The 21,314-nt window shown below is 39.8% G+C and overlaps 1 protein-coding gene across 2 annotated transcripts; it reads left to right on the forward strand.

Moving 5' to 3' along the window:
• Nucleotides 1-675: 675 nt before the first annotated feature.
• On the forward strand, nucleotides 676-14,744 carry LOC118495537 (galactose-specific lectin nattectin-like). 2 transcript variants are annotated; one of them, XM_036003964.1, is made up of 8 exons: nucleotides 676-750; nucleotides 936-992; nucleotides 12,443-12,505; nucleotides 12,970-13,059; nucleotides 13,429-13,563; nucleotides 14,227-14,335; nucleotides 14,425-14,579; nucleotides 14,612-14,733. In XM_036003964.1, the coding sequence occupies exons 3-7, from the start codon at nucleotides 12,443-12,445 to the stop codon at nucleotides 14,490-14,492; spliced, it is 465 nt and encodes a 154-aa protein (XP_035859857.1). In that variant the 5' UTR covers nucleotides 676-750; nucleotides 936-992; the 3' UTR covers nucleotides 14,493-14,579; nucleotides 14,612-14,733. The 2 variants fall into 2 exon arrangements, with proteins under 2 accessions (XP_035859857.1, XP_035859856.1); XM_036003963.1 differs by lacking the exons at nucleotides 676-750; nucleotides 936-992 and having other exon boundaries at nucleotides 12,413-12,505; nucleotides 14,425-14,588; nucleotides 14,636-14,744.
• Nucleotides 14,745-21,314: the final 6,570 nt, after the last annotated feature.

Consider the following 21,314-nt stretch of genomic DNA (forward strand, 5'->3'; position numbering starts at 1 on the left):
GGTCTCAGTGCACTTTACAATTAAAGGAACACAGAAATATCAGAGAGCAACAAAACAATTGAACAGCATTAAAGCAGTAATAATAAACAAATACAGAACCAGCATCATGAGAGAATAACTGAAACAGTTTGTTTGGGAAAGACAGAAAGAATGGTGTGTTCTGGTTGGCTATAGTGTAATGAGTAGAGGTGGGTTATCAATCCCACTGTGTGTATGGTGTGTGGTGTGTGTGTGTGTGTGTTTAATATCAGTTGATATTAGCTTTTTAACTTGTAGTGGAAGGCCGTTCCAAAGGTTAGGGGCATGGTAGGACAAGGCTCTTTAACAACCTGATTTTTTGTTTACTAGGGGAATGACTGGGAGACCAGCATCAAGAGAGCTGAGAGTGAGAGCCGGACTGCTGATGTAAATGGTGTAATAAGCTTAGATAAATAAGGTGGTTAGGTGGTATCATGTTTTTGACATGTTTTTCTGCCTACGTGCAGTTCTGAACATCATTTCAGAACGATTTATGGGTATAACTCCAACAACTGGGTTGCAGGTTACTACAATAACACAAAGATGAAACACACTTGTTACAAGATGGCTGTTGTTTAAATAAAAATTATTTTACTTTGAATATCTGATATTTGTTATGTTGGACACTGGACTGTCAATCATGACTTAGACCACTCCCCTTTCCAAGGTATACAAGGGCCTGTGACTCTCTTTTCCCTGCAAACCAAACCAGGCAGAACAAAGAGTATTGATGTGAGTATAATGGAGGTTTCAACCTGTACTGTTATCATTACTAATCAATGTTTGATATATTTGGTTCATACTAGATTGTAGAATATTAAGTTTAGATTGTGGATCCATTAGTAAATCAAGATGAGTTTAACCTAATTTTTATTATTGAATGTTTAATAGTATTTAGATCTGACATTTTCTTTCAGTGACAGTCATCAGCTTGTTCTTCTCCTCTGTGTCAGCCAATCACCACCTCAGCAAAGGTATTTATATTTCAATTTACTATCACAATTTCATCTATTTTTACTTTTAATAATAACGAATCCTGTGTTTATCGAACCTGTCGAACCTCAGGTTGAAGAGGAACAATGCGGATTCCGTCCTGGTCGTGGAACAACGGACCAGATCTTTACTCTCGCAAGGATCCTGGAGGGAGCCTGGGAGTATGCCCAACCGGTCTACATGTGCTTTGTGGATCTGGAGAAGGCATATGACCGGGTCCCCCGGGAGACACTGTGGGAGGTGCTGCGGGAGTATGGGGTGAGGGGGTCCCTTCTCAGGGCCATCCAATCTCTGTACGACCAAAGCGAGAGCTGTGTCCGGGTTCTCGGCAGTAAGTCGGACTCGTTTCAGGTGAGAGTTGGCCTCCGCCAGGGCTGCGCTTTGTCACCAATCCTGTTTGTAGTATTTATGGACAGGATATCGAGGCGTAGTCGGGGTGGAGAGGGGTTGCAGTTTGGTGAGCTGGGGATCTCATCGCTGCTTTTTGCAGATGATGTGGTCCTGATGGCATCGTCGGCCTGTGACCTTCAGCACTCACTGGATCGGTTCGCAGCCGAGTGTGAAGCGGCTGGGATGAGGATCAGCACCTCTAAATCTGAGGCCATGGTTCTCAGCAGGAAACCGATGGAGTGCCTTCTCCAGGTAGGGAATGAGTCTTTACCCCAAGTGAAGGAGTTCAAGTACCTTGGAGTCTTGTTCGCGAGTGAGGGAACAATGGAGCGGGAGATTGGTCGGAGAATCGGCGCAGCGGGTGCGGTATTACACTCAATTTATCGCACCGTTGTGACGAAAAGAGAGCTGAGCCAGAAGGCAAAGCTCTCAATCTACCAGTCAGTTTTCGTTCCTACCCTCACCTATGGTCATGAAGGCTGGGTCATGACCGAAAGAACGAGATCCAGGGTACAAGCGGCCGAAATGGGTTTCCTCAGGAGGGTGGCTGGTGTCTCCCTTAGAGATAGGGTGAGAAGCTCAGTCATCCGTGAGGAGCTCGGAGTAGAGCCGCTGCTCCTTCGCGTTGAAAGGAGCCAGTTGAGGTGGTTCGGGCATCTGGTAAGGATGCCCCCTGGGCGCCTCCCTAGGGAGGTGTTCCAGGCACGTCCAGCTGGGAGGAGGCCTCGGGGAAGACCCAGGACTAGGTGGAGGGATTATATCTCCAACCTGGCCTGGGAACGCCTCGGGATCCCCCAGTCGGAGCTGGTTAATGTGGCTCGGGAAAGGGAAGTTTGGGGTCCCCTGCTGGAGCTGCTACCCCCGCGACCCGTTACCGGATAAGCGGAAGAAGATGGATGGTGTTTATCGAGAGGACATTATCTATTTTGATAAAACTTGGTGTATTTAATCATAGACATTTTAAATATTAGATAATCTATCAAATATTAAACCATATCTTTATTATATAATGCACGTATAACTAGAAGAATACTTTAATTTGATGAATGGCTCATTCATGATCAGTTGCAGTCATTCATTGTCTGCCATTATTTCCTTGTATTCAGTTTTTTTTTTACTTTGTTAAACATCTTTCCACAGATGACATCAATCCTTCCGTTTAGTTTGTTGCTCTGTTTGTCCAGCGGACTGTTGACTGCATATGTAAGTATACACTTAAGAAATAAATCACTAAAATAACAGAAAAAGATCTGGCAGCTCATTACTCAGATTTTGTCCCGTAATTAAAAACGGAAATTTGGTGTTTAGCTACATTAAAAATAAATGTTCTGTTATTTTAATAAACAGTTTACAATCTTGTTGTCGGCCCTGTTCAGCAGATGTTATTGCACATACAGATACAAATGCTCATATAATTATGCTTATTACTCACGGTTTTATCAACCGGCTGGTTGTGCTGTTTGCAGCACATTAAAGTCAACTGCACAATTGTTAACTGTTAATTCTGCTACTGATAAGTCTCAGTTTTCCATTTTTATCAATAATAGTTGCACTCCTAAATGTGCATTGAAAATTGTGAGCTGATAAAAACCTGTGCAACAGGGACCATATTCGTCTAAAACATCTAAAGCTAAATTTAGCTCTTAACTGCCTGCGTAAGTTATAATAATGGTATGGTATTTATTATAATGGTATAATAATGTTTGTGATCACAGTGTTGTGAAGAAATTAAAACCTCCTGCCCAGGTCAGAACAGTATCTCTGACTCGTTGGGTTGCTCTGATTGTAGTCTTGCATTGCCAGCTCTATCTCCACAGCGCTGCGGAGGAACAATCCCATAAATGAACAGTTGTCGATATAGACTAGTCTGATTGTTTTTGGCTTGTTTGTTCATACAGGGTGAAGCTTCCTGTCCTCCTGGTTGGAGAAAGTTTGACTCTCGCTGTTTCACTTTCTACATCCAGACAAAGACCTGGTCCGATGCAGAGGTACAGCAGTTCTTTCTATCATAACACATGTATGCTAAATACCAGTGTACTCTAATACTTTACTGCAGTAAAACTACTAATACCACATCATTAGAAAAAAAATCAAAACACTCTGAGACATGAACACCCGTTAATACCGATGATTCTTACATACTATTTTCAATGCAGGACTTTTACTTAGTATTTTTACAGTGTGGTATTAGTACTTTTACTGCAGTAAAGGATCTGAATACTTTTTCCACACCACTGATTAAAAGTATGAAAATGTGTCTTATGACTGTAAAACTGCCCTGAGATCTGTTAATAATGTGATTATGTTTTGTTTTTCTTGAAGTTTTAAACTGATATAAAATAAATAAAAATAAAGTTTTCTTTATTATGAGTATGAGAGAAAAAGAAAACAAAAGAAGTAAAAGTACCTAAAACCACTGTGTAGAAATACTAAATACTAAAATAAAAAGTATCAGCATCAAAATATACTTTAACAAAAGTAAAGTACATATTATAAAGAATGCTCCATTTCATAATTAGATTATTAGTCTTATATTAGTATTATTATTTGATTCTTTATTTTGATCTTCCGTATGTTTTTTTTTTGTCGTGTCTAACTTCTGCACACGTTCAGCCACAAGAACCATTCAAATATCAAAATGTTCAACTTTTTAGAGACTGGAAGACTCTAGACTGCAGACTGCAAGAGAGGGGTTTAACTTGAAAAGGGGGCATAACTAAAAGTTGTCCTAATCCAGAGTACTGTAATGTGAACAGTCTATGCATAGAATGATAAACTCCGAGCAGCAGTTGCTGGTTGTATTCAGCTGCTACAGAGCTCCGGGATGCCGGCTACCAGCGGCAGTTGTTTAGCCGCCAAAAGGTGACTGTGAGCCGGCTACAGGCACCGCCAGATGAGTGTGAGAAAGTGAGTGTAATGCAGCGATGTTAATTTTAGGCACAAGAACGACTTGTTAAGTTTAGGAAAAAGTTTGCATTGTGTAAGAATTCCTCCCATCTAGCGGTGAAATTGTATATGACAACCAACTGAATATTACTTTCTAGCCCTTCTCATTCTGAGCGCGTTTCAACTGCTACGGTGGCTGAACCCAAAATTAACTCTTAGTATCTCCATCGTTTACATGCAGCTGTTCTAGCCACTCCAATATTAACTTTGGTCTTGTTGCTTTGCCTGTCACGTTGTCGTTTTAATTCGCTTTTTGCCTCCCGCTGGCATTCATCGTGGTGCCACTGAGTGTAAAAGTGCGAAAGGCGGAGGTATGTCCATCATTGGCTAAGGTATTTTAAAGATGGAGGCGCTACATGGCGGCCGTCATTCAAGCGACTCGCCTGTATGTATTCTGAATGATTCTGAATGGCAGATTCTACGCTTACAAGAATACTTTGATTAGTTGGTGGAAGTAATTACACATGAATGAGAACATATTTGGGAGAGAACAAAGGGTTTTTTGCTAAGAATCAACTCAAAAAATTACATAATGTAACTTTAATTTTAGGAAAAAGATCAGATTTGTATTAAAACACTCCCGGAGAAAGAACAGCGTTTCCTGGGTGAAAGTATTTTGTTTTCACCACAAAGTGAACTCCTCTCTCCAGCTTGAAAGCTCTGTGTTTTATGTTTACACCACGTTGTGCTATTTCATTTTGAGGTTATTTTTCATTGGATATTGAAGGTAATAAATAAGTGTTTTGGCATGCACATGGCACTTATTCAATGGTTTTAGAGAGGAATTTAATACTTGCAAATTTTGTTTTGTTGTGCATGATCAAACCCCCCACCCGACATATAGTGGCAACTCTCAGACAGCTTGAGAGGTGATTTAACTGTCAAAAGGGTGAAAACCAATCCAAAGCATCAGAATAATATCATCTAACTTTATTGAACGGCTGTTACTGGAAATGGCAAAAGAAGACATTGTGCACATGAAAATCATGCAAAGGAACTAAATTAATATTATTCAACATATGGCCAAGCTTGTTGCAGAAAATATTCACATCTAACTCCCAATGTAATCATGAACATTTTCACAGTTAACTGTAATTTAATCAGACATGTTTTCCCAGTAACTGTAACAGATTACATGTACCTTTATTAACTCTGTTACATGTAACTAGTTCCTCCCCAACACAGTTTAAAAGCCAACAGACAGACGGTGATGTGTTAGCTCAGGGTCTCCAGCAGAGGGCAGACATGTTGTTTTATAGATCCAGCTGCTGAACCTCTGGATCTGATGATGTTTCTGCCTCTCAGTCAGGGGTGGAGGTTTGGTTTCAACATTGATGGGGGGACACATTATAACTGGGGGGTCTGGGGGTCGTCGCTCATAAAATATTGTCTGTCAAAGACTTCATTTCCTGCATTCTGGTGAATTTTGATGCAACAATTTATGGTGCAAATGTCTTTATTTATATAAAAGAAATGATTATTCTCCTTTATTGTTCAAAACTTTCTTTAATTCAAAACATCACACGTGTTTCAGGATCTGTTATTTTAGGAATCATCTCCATCTCAACAACTAATCTGTTAGAGAATGAGACCTTGTTAAAGCCAGAAGCTCCAAAGTTTAAATCTACATAAATCTGTCTTTATTTTTCACTTCATGTTCTTTAACCCCCGATGCTGCAAAGTAGACACCGTACATGTTTTGAGCCCTCTCAATGATTATTTTTACATCTTTTGGGGAGTGGGTTTTTCATATTTTTTGCATATTTAAATGAGTTTACCTCTCTATATTTTTGAAAACATTTTTATTATATATCAGTTTTTTATTGCCTACATCTATATGAGTCTATTAATCAAATGACCCATACTGAATAACATGCACACACGCCTACTTATGGTGCGTTCAAATCAACTCAGCCGTGTTGTACGTGTGTGTTGTAAGCCCAAGTTGCTCTGTTCATGGATCAGTTTGTATGGGAGTATTGTACTAAAAGCTGAACTAAAGTCAACAGACAGCATTCTTACATATGTGTTCTGATGTTCCAGGTGTGTTAGCGCTGAGTGGAGAGCTGATGTAACTGCATCATCTGTTCATCTGTTGGTCTGATATGGAAACTGATGTTTATCAAGATCAGCAGGGATGGCAGCCTTTATGTGGGGAAGGATCAGTCTTTCAAAACACCTGGCAATGATGGGGGTAAGAGAAAGTGGTCTAACAACATAAACACATTGTGAAAGACACATTTTTAGTTATTTGACAGAAAATATCAGCAGAAAACTGCACTTTAAAATGTAACTATCATTCTTGTTTTAGTGGTGCCTTATATAATCAATTCAATGTTCATTATTTTCATTAAAAGTAAGTTGGAAATGATTTCCTTTCCTTTTTTAAATTTAACAAGCATTTTGTTGTATTTTAGCAGTGGGTAGGGTAACTAAATGTACGTTTCAGTGACAAACGGGACAAGAACAGGACATGAACCCTGGTCTCCTGGGTGAAAGTCCTGTGTTATTTGACCCATCCCCCCAAAACCCTCAAAGAGCTTCTTTTATCATTGTCTATGTGTGTAGAATCCACCTTACTTCCCTTCAGTTGGCAAACTGCTCAAACCAGTCATGTGTTCAGCAGGGATGCATGTGAGTTTTATCTGTTTAAACATGCCAACACGGATATAATATTCCTGTTGGTGTGTTTAAACATGTCAAACAAAACTCACACTGAGGACAAGTTGGTTTTGTAAAAGCACAGACTGTGACTGTCGTATCAAAGTTTTCTTGTCTTTGGTTCCTTGTTCCCCTGTATGTGTTTACATACTGACTCTGGTTATGGTGAATACTCTTAAGGAAAAACTCAGGAGCAGCACAACTCATTACACATATGTGAAGGTTTTTAGGAGACTTTGATGATTTACACAGGAGCATTTAAACATGAAAGGAAAGGAGCATAAACACTCAATTGAGGAGGATTTAGGATCACACAGTACAGTGTTGGTGCCATCCCAACTCTCTGAAGCTCCTGTCTTCCTGAAGGTGTATTTAAACATCCAACTGGATGGCGTTAAGTTTAGTTAAACCTTCAAAGTAAACAAAGATATTGACTGTGCCCAGATATCTCATTATATACAAACTGTGTTGAGTTTACTTTTCTCTATGGCCTTGGCAGGGTGACCAGCTCTGTCTTATCATACAGCTGCTACATCTCTCCTCATCTATGGAGGGACAAAGTTGAAGTATTCCTCTGCCTGGAGAGTTTATGAGGTTATGTTGGTCACTGACCTGAATGAGACCTGGGTACCACTGTCTCAATTTACATCATTCATGAGCTGGAAATTCCCCCAGATTCATCAGCAAACCTACATGTTTCCTCTCTATGAACATGTTTTAAAAAATCCTTTCACCAGCCGTCTTCTGGTGATGTTGGCATAGAAATGTTATTAATAATACAACCTTTTCTTGACAGTGTTGTCGCCCAAGTTCTATGTGAGAACTGTGACGGCCCAGAACCTGTTGCCTTGTGCCTGTGTACTGTTGTCTTTCTTGTGCACGTCTGTGGCTGAGGTCTTAACAAGGTAACTGGGAGCACCTGGCCAGTCCTCCCAATCTATTTAACCCCTGGTTATAAAAAAACATCGAAAAACGACAAAAACGTTGGGACTGCTGCTGACTAACCCTAACCTGAGCAGAGGGAGCGGCATTAAAACAAAGTAGTGAATTACAGAAATAAAACCTTTCTTCTGTTTTGTCTCTACTATAAATGCAGCTGTAGCACTTTAATAGTATTTCACTATCACTTACTTATCTTATACAGTGTGTTGCAACTCTGATTTAACACAAGTTAAACCGCAGCCAATGAAGACAGACTCACACTTCGTCATTGACATGCTGGTGAAAACTGTGAATAAAGACATCACAAAAAATACTCAGTCTATTCCCCTAACTAAACATAGTTTTTAACGTAATCGTCACTGATATATAATCTCTAACATGTTCACTGTCAAATAAATACATTTAGGGCATTGCCTCTATGATACTTTCAGTGGATGCACACAGATTGAGGTAAGAACATGCACTGCCTGTCTGCTGTAAACAGGACCTGGCGGAACCGGAAGTACTACAACAGGAAGTGACATCATGGTAAGACAATATAAAAACGACACAATATGAAATCTATTATTAACTCTACTTTTCAACTGCAAATAATTATTAACACATTATTTATAGAAAATACCATAAAGGCAACACACTCCCCGCCTGACCAATGTGAGGTCACTATGAATTTGCAGGAGTCCAGAACATTAGTCTCTAAATCAGTCTTTGTGTAGAAGTAGAGCAATTTCTGCATTTGGTCTGAGAAATATTTTTACATTGTCTTGGTCAGTCAGTCTTCACCTCGAGCTTTCTTAATGACCATCCTTTCCAGGGAGCGTAGCGGTGATCCTGGCCATAGGCCGGCAGTTGCGTGTAGTCTGTCTTTGTTGCAAGGGAAGGAAAGCATTCACAGCTCCAATGAGTCCAGAACTGGTTGGCAGGAGCCTGAATTTGTCTCCATTGACTTGTGTACAGGTCCTTGTCCAAGAATTCTCCAGGAGGTGGTGGAACTCATGTCTTCTGTGTAAAGCCCAGTTCAGACCAAAGATACGAGACGAGTTGAAACTTGCAACTACTTGCGTTCTAAAACCTGCCAGTTCACACCAATGAGATGAGATGAGATGAGACGAGATGGTGTATCATCTCAATAGCAACGACTCTTTGTACTTCTGTTCTAACTTCTGACTTCCAGGCTTTTTGTAGCTAGATATCTCATTTGTTGCGTCTAAGTATGAACGTGGATAATGTTAGTGAAAGTGAGATGCTTGCTACAGTTACATTTCTAGTGATGAAAAGGCAAAAACCCGTTTTATTTCTCTGACTGACATGTTTGTCCTAGGCACTCCCTCAATTCAGTCACTCTCTAGCTCGCTCTACCATACGTGCCCTCGGGCGCATGTTGAGCCTCCGTCTATATGCCATTTCAACCAGTTTTATTTATTTAGTTTTTAGCTGACTTTCCAAGATGAATTTGTTATTAGCTGTGGAAACAGGTGAGTCGAGCTGAGACAGGCCGGTTCAGACCACTGCAACTTTTCTCTGCAACCTTCTAAAACAGTTTTGTCTCGTTGCTGATTGTCTGGGTCCGCTGACAAAGGTAGGAGTGGTCATGCATTTATGATAGCTGTGACCTCTGCCATTAATGTGCAAAGCACTTCGTGGGAAAGGCGAGTGTTTTGCTGAAGAAATATTGAATCAAGGATTCTTAAGGCAATGCCAATCATTCGCTCCCAAGAGCCTCCTATATAAAGTACTAGAGACCCATACTTGAGTAAAAGTACAAGTGCTCTATCAAAAAAGTGACTTGAGTAGAAGTAGATGTGCTCTTTAAGCACAACACTTAAGTAGAAGTACTAAAGTATTCAAAAAATGTTGTATTTAAGTATTGCAAGTAGTTTATTTTAAAATTTACTACTGAAGTATTGAAAGTAAAAGTACAAGTATTGTGTTATTTAGTTATTCAAGAAAGCAGTCAAAAGTTTGAATATCATATTGTTTATATTATGTCAAATGTTTAGCCAAGGCTGTAGCCAAAGTAAAATAAACATCCTCTCCAGCACAGTAACGATTAAACCCCCCAAAAAAGTTATCACACACTAGCTAGTAACATATGTGATGAATAGGAAAGTTAGCAAGCTAGCAAAGTACAGATAATAGCAGCTTCAAATCACAGGGTCAAACGGTTAACATTCAGTATTCATTTCAGACTGAAACAACTCAGGAATAGCTTCATCTGCTGCAACACTAGCAAAATAGAAAGAGTACAAACTTACATCGTCTCTGACTCCTGAACGGGTAACCATATTGAAAAGAAACACGATGCGATCTCGGGGATTTCGTAATTGGCGTACGTAACTAACGTACACACACTAACCTACACAGTCTCCGTAGCGTGAGGAATTCACAACAGTAACGATGCAGCACATAAAAAATCTATCGGAGTAAAAGTATTAAACTCTACACTCTATAATTTATGAAGCCCCAACAATTCAAGTAGTTCCCCCAAGAGCAAGCATTCAGTGCGACAGTGGCGAAGAAAAACTCACTTTTAGGAAGAAACCTCAGTGATGAGAAAAACTTCTTTTAGGAAGAAACCTCGGCAGACCCAGGCTCTTGGTAGGCGCTGTCTGACGATGCCGGTTGGGGATGTGATGAACAGTGGAAATAATAGTCACAATGAAGATAATGGAACAGTGACTAAGAAATAGTAGTCATAGTAGTTCATGTCATAGCAGGGCACCGTGGAGCGTAGCAGGGTGAACTGAAGCAGGACCACGGCGACAGCTGAAACCAAGGTCTAGGTGCCATCCAGATCCAACGAAAAACGCTGGGAAAAGGAACATAAGGACTCCGGGGAGTAAACTCCCTAGAGCTAGGTTAGTAACAAGCATTTCTGGATCTCCTCACTCCCTAACTATATGCTTTATCAAAGAGGAGTGTTTTCAGTTTATTCTTAAATGTGGTGACAGTGTCTGCCCCCCGAACTCAGACTGGGAGCTGGTTCCACAGGAGAGGAGCCTGATAGCTGAAGGCTCTGGCTCCCATCCTACTTTTAGAGACTCTGTTCTGATTAATAACGATGTCGTGTTTATTCGTGTTTGTCACCAGAGAGAATAAAGATATCATCATAAAGAGATCCTGGTGTCACGGTGTGGTTAATAAAATAAACACAACACTTAAGTCCACATGTTAAACACACATTGTTCATCACATCCAGACACCGTCATACACCACTGACCCTGACTTTCACACCCTGTTAAATATTGGTTAAGTATCAAGTCTCTACCTGCATCATTGCATGAACTGTCAATCATGACTAAGACCACTCCCCTTCCCAAAGGTATATTAGTGGCTCTCATTTCACTCCAAAACCAAACCACACCAGTCAGAACAAAGATTATTGATGTGAGTATAATGGACCTTTTCACATTGTATTGTCATCATTATCATTAAAAGATTTGTCTGAAAGTTTGATGTATTTTGTTTATGCTAGATTGCAGAGTTTATTCCTGTTGAGTAAAGATAAAATTTAGTACAGATTGTGGATGCATTAAGTTTAACCTAATTTTTATTATTGAGTGTTTAACAGTATTCAGATCTGTGACATTTTCTTTCAGTGACAGTCATCAGCTTGTTCTTCTCCTCTGTGTCAGCCAATCACCACCTCAGCAAAGGTGTTTATATTTCAATTTATTATCACAATTTCATTTATTTTTTTCATTTATACTTTTAATATTAACTAACTAATCCTATATTTATTGTGAGGACATTTTGGGGGGAGGGAATGAGTCCCAAGTGCAGGAGTTCAAGTTCCTTGGGGTTTTGTTTGCGAGTGAGGGGACAACAGAGAATCGACGCAGGGGTATTACATTCACTTTACTGCACCGTTGTGATAACAAAAGAGAGCTGAGCCAGAAGGCAAAGCTCTCAATCTACCGGTCTGTTTCCTTTCCTACCCTCACCTATGGTCATGAAGGCTGGGTCATGACTGAAAGAACGAGATCACAGGTACTAGTGACTGAAACGGGTTTCCTCAGGAGGGTGGCTGGCGCCTCCCTTAGAGATAGGGTGAGAAGCTCAGTCATCCGTGAGGAACTCGGAGTAGAGCCGCTGCTCCTTTGTGCTGAAAAGAGCCAGTGGAGGTGGTTTGGGCGTCTGGTATCGATGCCTCCTGGGCGCCTCCCTAGGGAGGTGTTCCAGGCACGTCCAGCTGGGAGGAGGCCTCGGGGAAGAACCAGGACTAGGTGGAGGGATTATATCTATATGTGACTCAGGAAAGAGAAGTTTGGGGTCCCCTGCTGGAGCTGCTGTCATCGCGATCCAACCCCGGATAAGCGGATGACGATGGATAATCTATCAAATATTAAACTGTATCAATATTTTATAATACACTTATAACTAGCTGGATAGTTTACTTTGATAAATGGCTCATTAATGATCAATTTCAGTCATTCATTGTCTGCAATTATTTCCTTGCAGTATGTTGACTTTGTTGAATTTCTTTCCACAGATGACATCAGTCTTTCCGTTTGCTTTGTTGCTCTGTTTGTCCAGCGGACTGTTGACTACATATGTAAGTACACTCCCAAGAAATAAATCACAAAAATAAAAGACTTTGCCCTGTAATTAAAAATGGAAATTTGGTGAGTCAAGTGCACAATTGTTCATTGTTAATTCTGCTACTGATAAGCCTCAGTTTTCCATTTTTATCAATAATAGTTGCACTCCTAAATGTGCAAAACAAATTGTGAGCTGATAAAACCTGTGCAACAGGGACCATATTCGTATAACATCTAAAGCTAAATTTAGCTCTTAACTGCCTGAGTTAGAGGCTGTTAAAGTCTTGTGTAACTTGTGTTGTGAAGGAAATAAAACCTCCCCCCAGGTCAGAACAGTATCTCTGACTCGTTGGGTTGCTCTGATTGTAGTCTTGCATTGCCAGCTCTATCTCCACAGCGCTGCGGAGGAACAATCCCATAAATGAACAGTTGTTTATATAGACTAGTCTGATTGTTTTTGGCTTGTTTGTTCATACAGGGTGAAGCTTGCTGTCCTCCTGGTTGGAGAAAGTTTGGCTCTCGCTGTTTCGCTTTCTACATCCAGACAAAGACCTGGCCCGATGCAGAGGTACAGCAGTTCTTTCTATCATAACACATGTATGCTTAATACCAGTGTACTATAATACTTTACTGCAGTAAAACTACTAATACCACATCATTGGAAAAAAGATCAAACACTGTCAAGACATGAACACCCGTTAATACCGATGATTCTTACATACTATTTTAAATGCAGGACTTTTACTGTAACAGAGTATTTTTACAGTGTGGTATTAGTACTTTTACTGCAGTAAAGGATCTGAATACTTTTTCCACACCACTGATTAAAAGTATTAAAATGTGTCCTGTGACTGTAAAACTGCCCTGAGATCTGTTAATAATGTGATTATGTTTTGTTTTTCTTGACATTTTAAACTGATGATATTGTCTCCATTAGCTCTTCTGCCAGACCGCTGGTGGGAATCTGGCTTCCATCCACTCAGATGCAGAACATCAATTTATCAAAGACTTCATTCAGCAAGTGGCCGGTACACCGAGAACTTCCTGGATCGGAGGCTCTGACGCAGTGAAGGTGAGACTTTTATCATCACACAGGAAGTGATGTCGCTCGTCTCTCAGCCTGTTCTCATGAAGCACTCGTACATATAGCTGTAAAAAGTAAATCACTGTAATATGTATGTATTCCACGTATTCATTACTGTCAGCAGCACATTGACTGCTGCTGTATAAGAACATGAAGATCCTCATAGGGAGGAGGTCGGGGGGGGGATGTTTGGCTCCTAAAACACAGGACTTTCAAGTTAGAGAGCAGAGTTCATGTCATGTAAGAAGTTAAGAATAAAACAAAATACTTTCACCCTCTAAACGAGTATTTATGTCCCTGGAGTGTTTTAATCCATTTAAATATAATTTTTTCCAATCTTAACTTGTCGTTTTGGTGTCTAAACATAAATTTCGTCGCTGCTTGATGCACAGTACCCAGCTCACTGTCACCTTTTCTCAGCTAAATTTAACTCATATGACCGGCAGGCGGTCGCCTAATTTCGTAGGATTTCATACAAAAATAGGTAATTGTGCATATGTTTTCATACGATATCTTACAAACCCGTTCATGAGAATGCGTTGGGTCTCATGAGTTGTTGTAGAAAATAACAAGTCTTCTGAACGCAATGAGTATTACAACAACAAAAACTCTTGATTTCACTTTGACTTTAAACCAATCTTTCTCCTCCAGGAGGGTACGTGGTTGTGGTCTGATGGATCCAAATTCAACTACAAAAGCTGGAATGCGGGGGAGCCTAACAACCTCGGAGTGGAGAACTGTATTGCGATGAACTGGGGAGGTAAAAAAACATTTAAAACTGTTGTTGTATGTTGCACTTTTAAATATAAAGGTTAATGTAAAGTCATTGGTTGTAAACTCTCTCTACAGCAAACTGGAACGACGCGGCTTGTAACAACGGGAATTCTTTCGTGTGCTCCAAGACCCTGTGTGTGTAACTCTAACCCACCATCATGATGCCTCTACAGCTCATCTATAATCTCTATCATTGATTCTCTTTCAGTTTGTTCAGCAGACAGAAACAGCTCTCTGCTGACAGATGACTCACTGTCACTTGTTTATTATCTGAAGAGTTAGGGAACAGTTCACATTTGGGTTTAAAATTAGACAGAAACTGGCTCACTGAGCTGGACAAAAACAAATCAGTAATTGGACTTTTAATCTATAGCAAATAACACAGAATGAAATACAGAAAACATTTGAATACTCGCAGATCTTTTCTATTTTAGTTTACTGAATATTATCTGTTATAAACAGCGCCTACCAGAAAACCTACCAGACATGAGTGGTGATGATCTTTTAATCCAAAATGTCCAGATAGAAAATAAAAGTGTATATTTTGTCTGACCGTTCTGTGATACAAGAGGAGAATGCAACTGTAATAACACTTCATAATAACTATTAATAATTCATATAGTCCACTGGTTTAATGAACTGGTTACATTTTATTCTTAAAACTGATGTGTTGTGTTCTTTATTCATCTGATTTCCTTTACTATATAATCAACTAAGCATTCAAAAATAAAAGACATTGTCACAAAAACAGTGTCTGGTCCTGACTTTTGATTAGTGTCAAATTATTATATTCTTGTGAGTATTTAATTCCGTTAATAGAACAAGGTTAAGATAGTAATCCAAAATGTGATCAAACCCCCCCCCCCGCCAACCTGCTTTTTCCACAAACGCACCCTACATATAGTGGCAACTCTCAGACAGCTTGAGAGGTGATTTAACTGTCAAAAGGGTGAAAACCAATCCAAAGCATCAGAATAATAGCATCTAACTTTACTGAATGGCTGTGGCTGGAAATGGCAAAAGAAGACATTGTGCACATGAAAAACATGCAAAGGAACTAAATTAATATTATTCAACATATGGCCAAACTTTTTACAGAAAATATTCACATCTAACTCCCAATGTAATCATGGACATTTTCACAGTTAACTGTAATTTAATCAGACATGTTTTTCCCAGTAACTGTAACAGATTACATTTACCTTTATTAACTCTGTTACATGTAACTAGTTCCTCCCCAACACTGTTTAAAAGCCAACAGACAGACGGTGATGTGGTAGCTCAGGGTCTCCAGCAGAGGGCAGACATGTTGTTTTATAGATCCAGCTGCTGAACCTCTGGATCTGATGATGTTTCTGCCTCTCAGTCAGGGGTGGAGGTTTGGTTTCAACATTGATGGGGGGGGACACATTATAACTGGGGGGTCTGGGGGTCGTCGCTCATAAAATATTGTCTGTCAAACTCTTCACTTCCTGCATTCTGGTGAATTTTGATGCAACAATTTATGGTGCAAATGTCTTTATTTATGTAAAGGAAATGATTATTCTCCTTTATTGTTCAAAACTTTCTTCACATTCAAAACATCACACGTGTTTCAGGATGTGTTATTTTAGGAATCATCTCCATCTCAACAACTAATCTGTTAGAGAATGAGACCTTGTTAAAGCCAGAAGCTCCAAACTTTAAATCTACATAAATCTGTCTTTATTTTGCACTTCATGTTCTTTAACCCCCGATGCTGCAAAGTAGACACAGTTATGTTTTCGTACATTTTTGAGCCCCCTCAACGGTTATTTTTACCTCTTTTGGGGAGTGGGTTCTTTCATATTTTTGAGGGAGACAAATCTACGTCTTCCAAATATTGGGGGGGGACATACCACTGCATCCCCCCTGAAATCTACACCTCCCTGTCTCTTTGCTGTTTTGTGTCTTTTTATGATTGTTTCTGTCTCTTTCAGCTCTTTTTTGTGTCTTAAGAGTAATACGGCTGCACAATATATTGTTTTTTTTTTTTATATCGTCATTGCGATATCAACTTGCGCAATAGAGATAGATAGATGTTTATTGTCATTGTACAATAAAAATCTGTTCAGAAGCACTTCATCAGTGTGCATACAATTTGTATAAATATAACAAAGTAAGTCAATACAACACAGACAAAGGCAACTAGAAAAAAATATGAATGAAAGCAAATTATATACATATTTTAAATAGTAAAAGAACTTTTTGAAAACCTTTAAAACAGTTGTTAATGTAAGTTAGCAGCATAAAACGATTTGTGCAAAACAGCGTTCAGCATTCAAGTTCTTTTAGTCTTTGAAGTGAGTGTGTGTGTGTGTTTGTGTGTGTGCGTGTGTGTGTGTGTGTGTGTGTGTGTGTGTGTGTGTGTGTGTGTGTGTGTGTGTGTGTGTGTGTGCGTGTGTGGGGGGGGGGCAGTGGCTACACTTTTATATTTCATTGCTCTGTACCCACTCTCTGAGGGGAGGGGTGAGAACAGGCAGTGTCCAGGGTGAGATGGGTCCTTTATTATACAGCTGGCTTTCTTTTTCAGTCGTCGGTATAGATGTCCTGCAGAGAGTGGGATGTTCAGTACACCCTGACCAGCTGAAATCTATCATCACTTCCTTGGTCTTAGTTTTTAAGGTCTAGGTTGTTATGCTGACACCACTGAGCCAGATGTGAGGAGGACATACTCCTGCATCCCCCTGAAATCTACACCTATGATCTCAGCACTGTAAACCCCAGTAAGTTCATAGTACTCAAAACTTTTGCAGAAACTGATTACGTAATAACTTTTGAGGTAAGTAACTTAATTTTTTTAAGTAAGATTTTTTTTAAAGTTACAATGTAATTAAACTTAAACATTTAAATTTCATTTTTAATTTTTAAGTTTACCATCATCAAGACCCATTAGGATTTTCTGGATGAATGTAAAAGTGTGAATGAGTTTCTTGGGATAGTCCAAATGCAATGCATACATCAACCCAAACAACAATGCAAATGCATCAGCCAAGTTAGGGATATCACTCATCACAACATCGTCTTCCACAACAATAGAAATGCTTGCAGGACTGAAATGAACTGGATCTGCAGTGTCCTCTGTGACTGCTGTGACAAGAGCAACAGGAGTGTCAATGATGCCTGTCTCATCTGACTCCTCCACCTGAAAGACACAGAGAGGGTGCAACTGTTAGGTTAACTTGAAGAAACACAACAACTGCATGTACACTCACTGGCCACTTCATCAGGTGCACGTGTGTAACCCAATTCAATCCATTACAACAGCTCTCCTTTAAATTCTACCTTTATGAATTTTATACATTTTCAGTTTTTGTTGACATTATCTAAAAGGTGATAATTCTACTATTATATTATATTTATTACTGAGGTTATTGAATGATGTTCCTAATATTTTGCTCCTTTCTTGTATGTTAATGCAGTAGACAAAATATTAGGAAACCCATTCAATATAATGCACCCTAATACATCATTTTCACCCACTATGACCTCAATAATAAACATAGTAGAATTTTCAGCTTTCTGACAATGTCAACAAAAACTGAAAATATATAAACTATTACAGGTGATTACTCAACAGGTAAGTACAGTATATAGTAGGTATATCTCAAGTAACTATTCGACAGGCCAACAACCCACAGGTAGGAATACAGGTAAGTACTTTACAGCTGTCTATTCTACAGCCCATCATAAAAGAAGTAAGTGTAGCAGCAGGTATTTTACATTTTAATGTCATACAGGTTGTTATTTAATAGGTAAGTGTACCCAGGTACAGTAGGTATTTTACAGCTGAGTATTCAACAGGCTATTAATATGCAGGTAGGTATTAGATAGTGGGTGCTGTATTGTGATGTGTAATGTACAGCATCTCATAAAAGGTATTTTTAAGAGAGAAAGTGAGTGTGTGTGTTATTTCATGAGAGGTTAAGCCAAAAGGTCAATCAAATGATTAGCCTTCTCCAGGTCTGGGTAAAGTTAGGCCAGGGCTTTGTGAGAGATTAAGGTTTGGGATGACATGAGGTTAGGGATTTTACATATACGTATGTATGCTTATATGCACATGTATTGTATATCCATGTGCACACTAAGTACAGTCCATTTACCATTACAATGACACCTACACACAAGGTTTACTAAGGGGTAACTAGATATAGTTAAGTGGCTGCTAGAGATACTAATAGTTCTGTGAATATACTGAATACTTACATTCCAAGTCTTGAAGAACTGTGGGTCCTCCTCACGCAGGTATACCGGGAGGGCACGAAGGGCTACAGTACGCTTCATATTGACATTGCGCACTTCCTGGAAGAACAAGCAAAAGTCAATATTAACAGATTTCATTCTTTTTTCAGTATGGATGTGCTGACCAAATTTCATGGCATTTGGCAAAATGTTAGACAGACAACGACACCCTGAGGCCCTGCTGTCCAGTGGGACCTAAAGCTCAAAGTTAATCTTTAACTCACCTGGAGATCATAAATCTTTAAGATGCCACGCAGCGCCTCTGATATCTTTCCGGTTCGTGCCGCCTTCTGCCTATACAAGGCCACCAGTCCAGGTGTATGTTGGTCAAGCACAGCATAGAACTGGTTCTGTAGGTTGACGTTTGTGATCCGTTAGAACTCAGCACAAAGCTACAAAACCAAAAACTCAAAAAAATAATTATATAAAAAGACTAATACTCGATTTGCAACAGAAAACACATTTGTGATGCAACATGTTCCATAAAATACATCGTTGAGCAACATGGTCACATGCAAAGTGATAGTTCTTACCCACAGTGAATAGTGGCATTTGCTGTTCCATTTGAATGTGATACATATTCAAAATTTGGCATAGAAAAATGTGTGAATATGTGGCAGAAAAGAGAAAGACAGAGTCTGTGTTTTACCTGTGATTCAATCCGAAGAGCCGGACATTTCCCCAAGAAGTCCTTCACCTGTGGGTTTTCCTGAATTATCTCCTGGCGACGAAGGACAAAGGTCTTCTGCATTAGCATTTCTATCAAGCGTAGGTTTTGCTGACTCTTCGTCCATAATCTGCAGTCTCATTTCTTCCAAACTGGCCTGACTTTGAAAGGAAAGTTTGAAAGGAAGTTCACTTCAACTCGTCTGGCTCTTTTTATGTTGGAGTGTGGGTGCTCTTTGTCAGGGTTATTTTTGCTCCTTTTACCTGCGCTGACAGACACCTCCAAACATCCAGATCTTGACAGCTTGCCACGATAATCCCCCATCTTAAATTTCAGACTCATTTTCCATCCATACCATCCACTCACACTTCCAGGCTCTTACTTGTGCTATTTCACCAGCACCAGTTCGGCATGTGTCTTTGTGGACACGTGATAAATGAATTTTCAATGCATTAAATAACGGAAATGTACTAATACAAGAGTTGTGGTGACATGGCAAAGGGCTAACTCTTGAATAATGACTATGCTGTAAACGGTAGTGCCTAAATAAATAGGCCCGGGTGTCTGAGGTGACAGCACACAACTTGCACTTCCACTCCATTGAATCATTTGACCACTAAAATTCCTCATGCTTCAGACTCACTACTTAAAAAACTTAACATAATTAATGTTCCTGCATGTGAAATGTGTGATTACCTCAGAAAGGTCAGACTTGTTCAATATTTGGAGTAAGTTGGTCCTGTGGGCATAGATAAAACAATCAATATGCAATCAACCTCCCACAAATTAATGATACAAAATATGATACAAAATTTCAAGTGTTAATGTAACTTACCAATAAAGTTGCTCTCTCGTGAGTCTGGTGACAATGTAGGTCTGCACATGCACACAAAAACAGACAGCAAGATATTTATTGTTTAAGAGACTTTTGATTGATTTACTCAAGGACAGAAAAAGCAAAAATAATTGGCAAAGACTGGGTTTTATAGATACTATTACAACTCACTTTGCAAAAAAACGATCAAAGTCTTCAGTGTCCATTCATTCACTGCTGACTGCCTAAAATAACTGATCTAGACCAGGGCTGACCCCTCAACCAGTGAAGCACTTTGTGACCAAGAGTGCAAATAACAATGTTATCAGATTTCAAAATACAGGTGGGGTCTTATCTGCTTTATGCTTTGATATTATGAAATCACACAGAGTGTGTCTGCTTCCACTCTTCCTACACTTTTAAATGAATTGTCTGACAACACAGAAACCATGTTGTTCCACTTCAGAGGGTGGCTAACTTGTTATTCACAAATATTAGCTCTGTGTGTGTGAGTGTGTGTGTGTGTGTGTCTGTGTGTGTGTGTGTGTGTGTGTCTGTGTGTGTGAGTGTGTGTGTGTGTGTGTGTGTGTGTGTCTGTGTGTGTGTGTGTGTGTGTGTGTGTGTGTGTGTGTGTGTGTGTGTGTGTGTGTGTGTGAGTGTGTGTGTGTGTCTGTGTGTGTGTGTGTGTGTGTGTGTCTGTGTGTGTGTGTGTGAGTGTGTGTGTGTGTGTGTGTGTGTGTCTGTGTGTGTGAGTGTGTGTGTGTGTGTGTGTGTGTGTGTGTCTGTGTGTGTGTGTGTGTGTGTGTGTGTGTGTGTGTGAGTGTGTGTGTGTGTGTGTGTCTGTGTGTGTGTGTGTGTGTGTGTGTCTGTGTGTGTGTGTGTGTGTGTGTCTGTGTGTGTGAGCGTGTGTGTGTGTGTGTGTGTCTGTGTGTGTGTGTGTGTGTCTGTGTGTGTGAGTGTGTGTGTGTGTGTGTGTGTGTCTGTGTGTGTGTGTGTGTGTGTGTGTGTGTGTGTGTGTGTGTCTGTGTGTGTGTGTGTGTGTGTGTGTGTGTGTGTGTGTGTGTGTGCCTGTTGAAGTTTAACGTTGGTAGTCCCCAGAGAAGTTGCTCATTTCATGGTGCAGATTAGAACCCAAATTGAAAAAAATAACCTGTATTAAAACAGCACAAGCAATAGAGTCCATTTTTATTTCATTTCTGGTTCAGTTCCATTCACCCAATGCAG

Source organism: Sander lucioperca, chromosome 8, assembly GCF_008315115.2.
Source record: "Sander lucioperca isolate FBNREF2018 chromosome 8, SLUC_FBN_1.2, whole genome shotgun sequence".
NCBI classification, from domain to species: domain Eukaryota; kingdom Metazoa; phylum Chordata; class Actinopteri; order Perciformes; family Percidae; genus Sander; species Sander lucioperca.

What these genes read in the sequence shown, in the direction of transcription:
- LOC118495537 (XM_036003963.1), top strand. Translation starts at nt 12,413, where the DNA reads ATGTTGACTTTGTTGAATTTCTTTCCACAGATGACATCAGTCTTTCCG. An exon ending in AGACCTGGCCCGATGCAGAG is followed by an intron (nt 13,060 to 13,428) that starts GTACAGCAGTTC and finishes TGTCTCCATTAG; the next exon opens with CTCTTCTGCCAGACCGCTGG. An exon ending in GAGGCTCTGACGCAGTGAAG is followed by an intron (nt 13,564 to 14,226) that starts GTGAGACTTTTA and finishes TTTCTCCTCCAG; the next exon opens with GAGGGTACGTGGTTGTGGTC.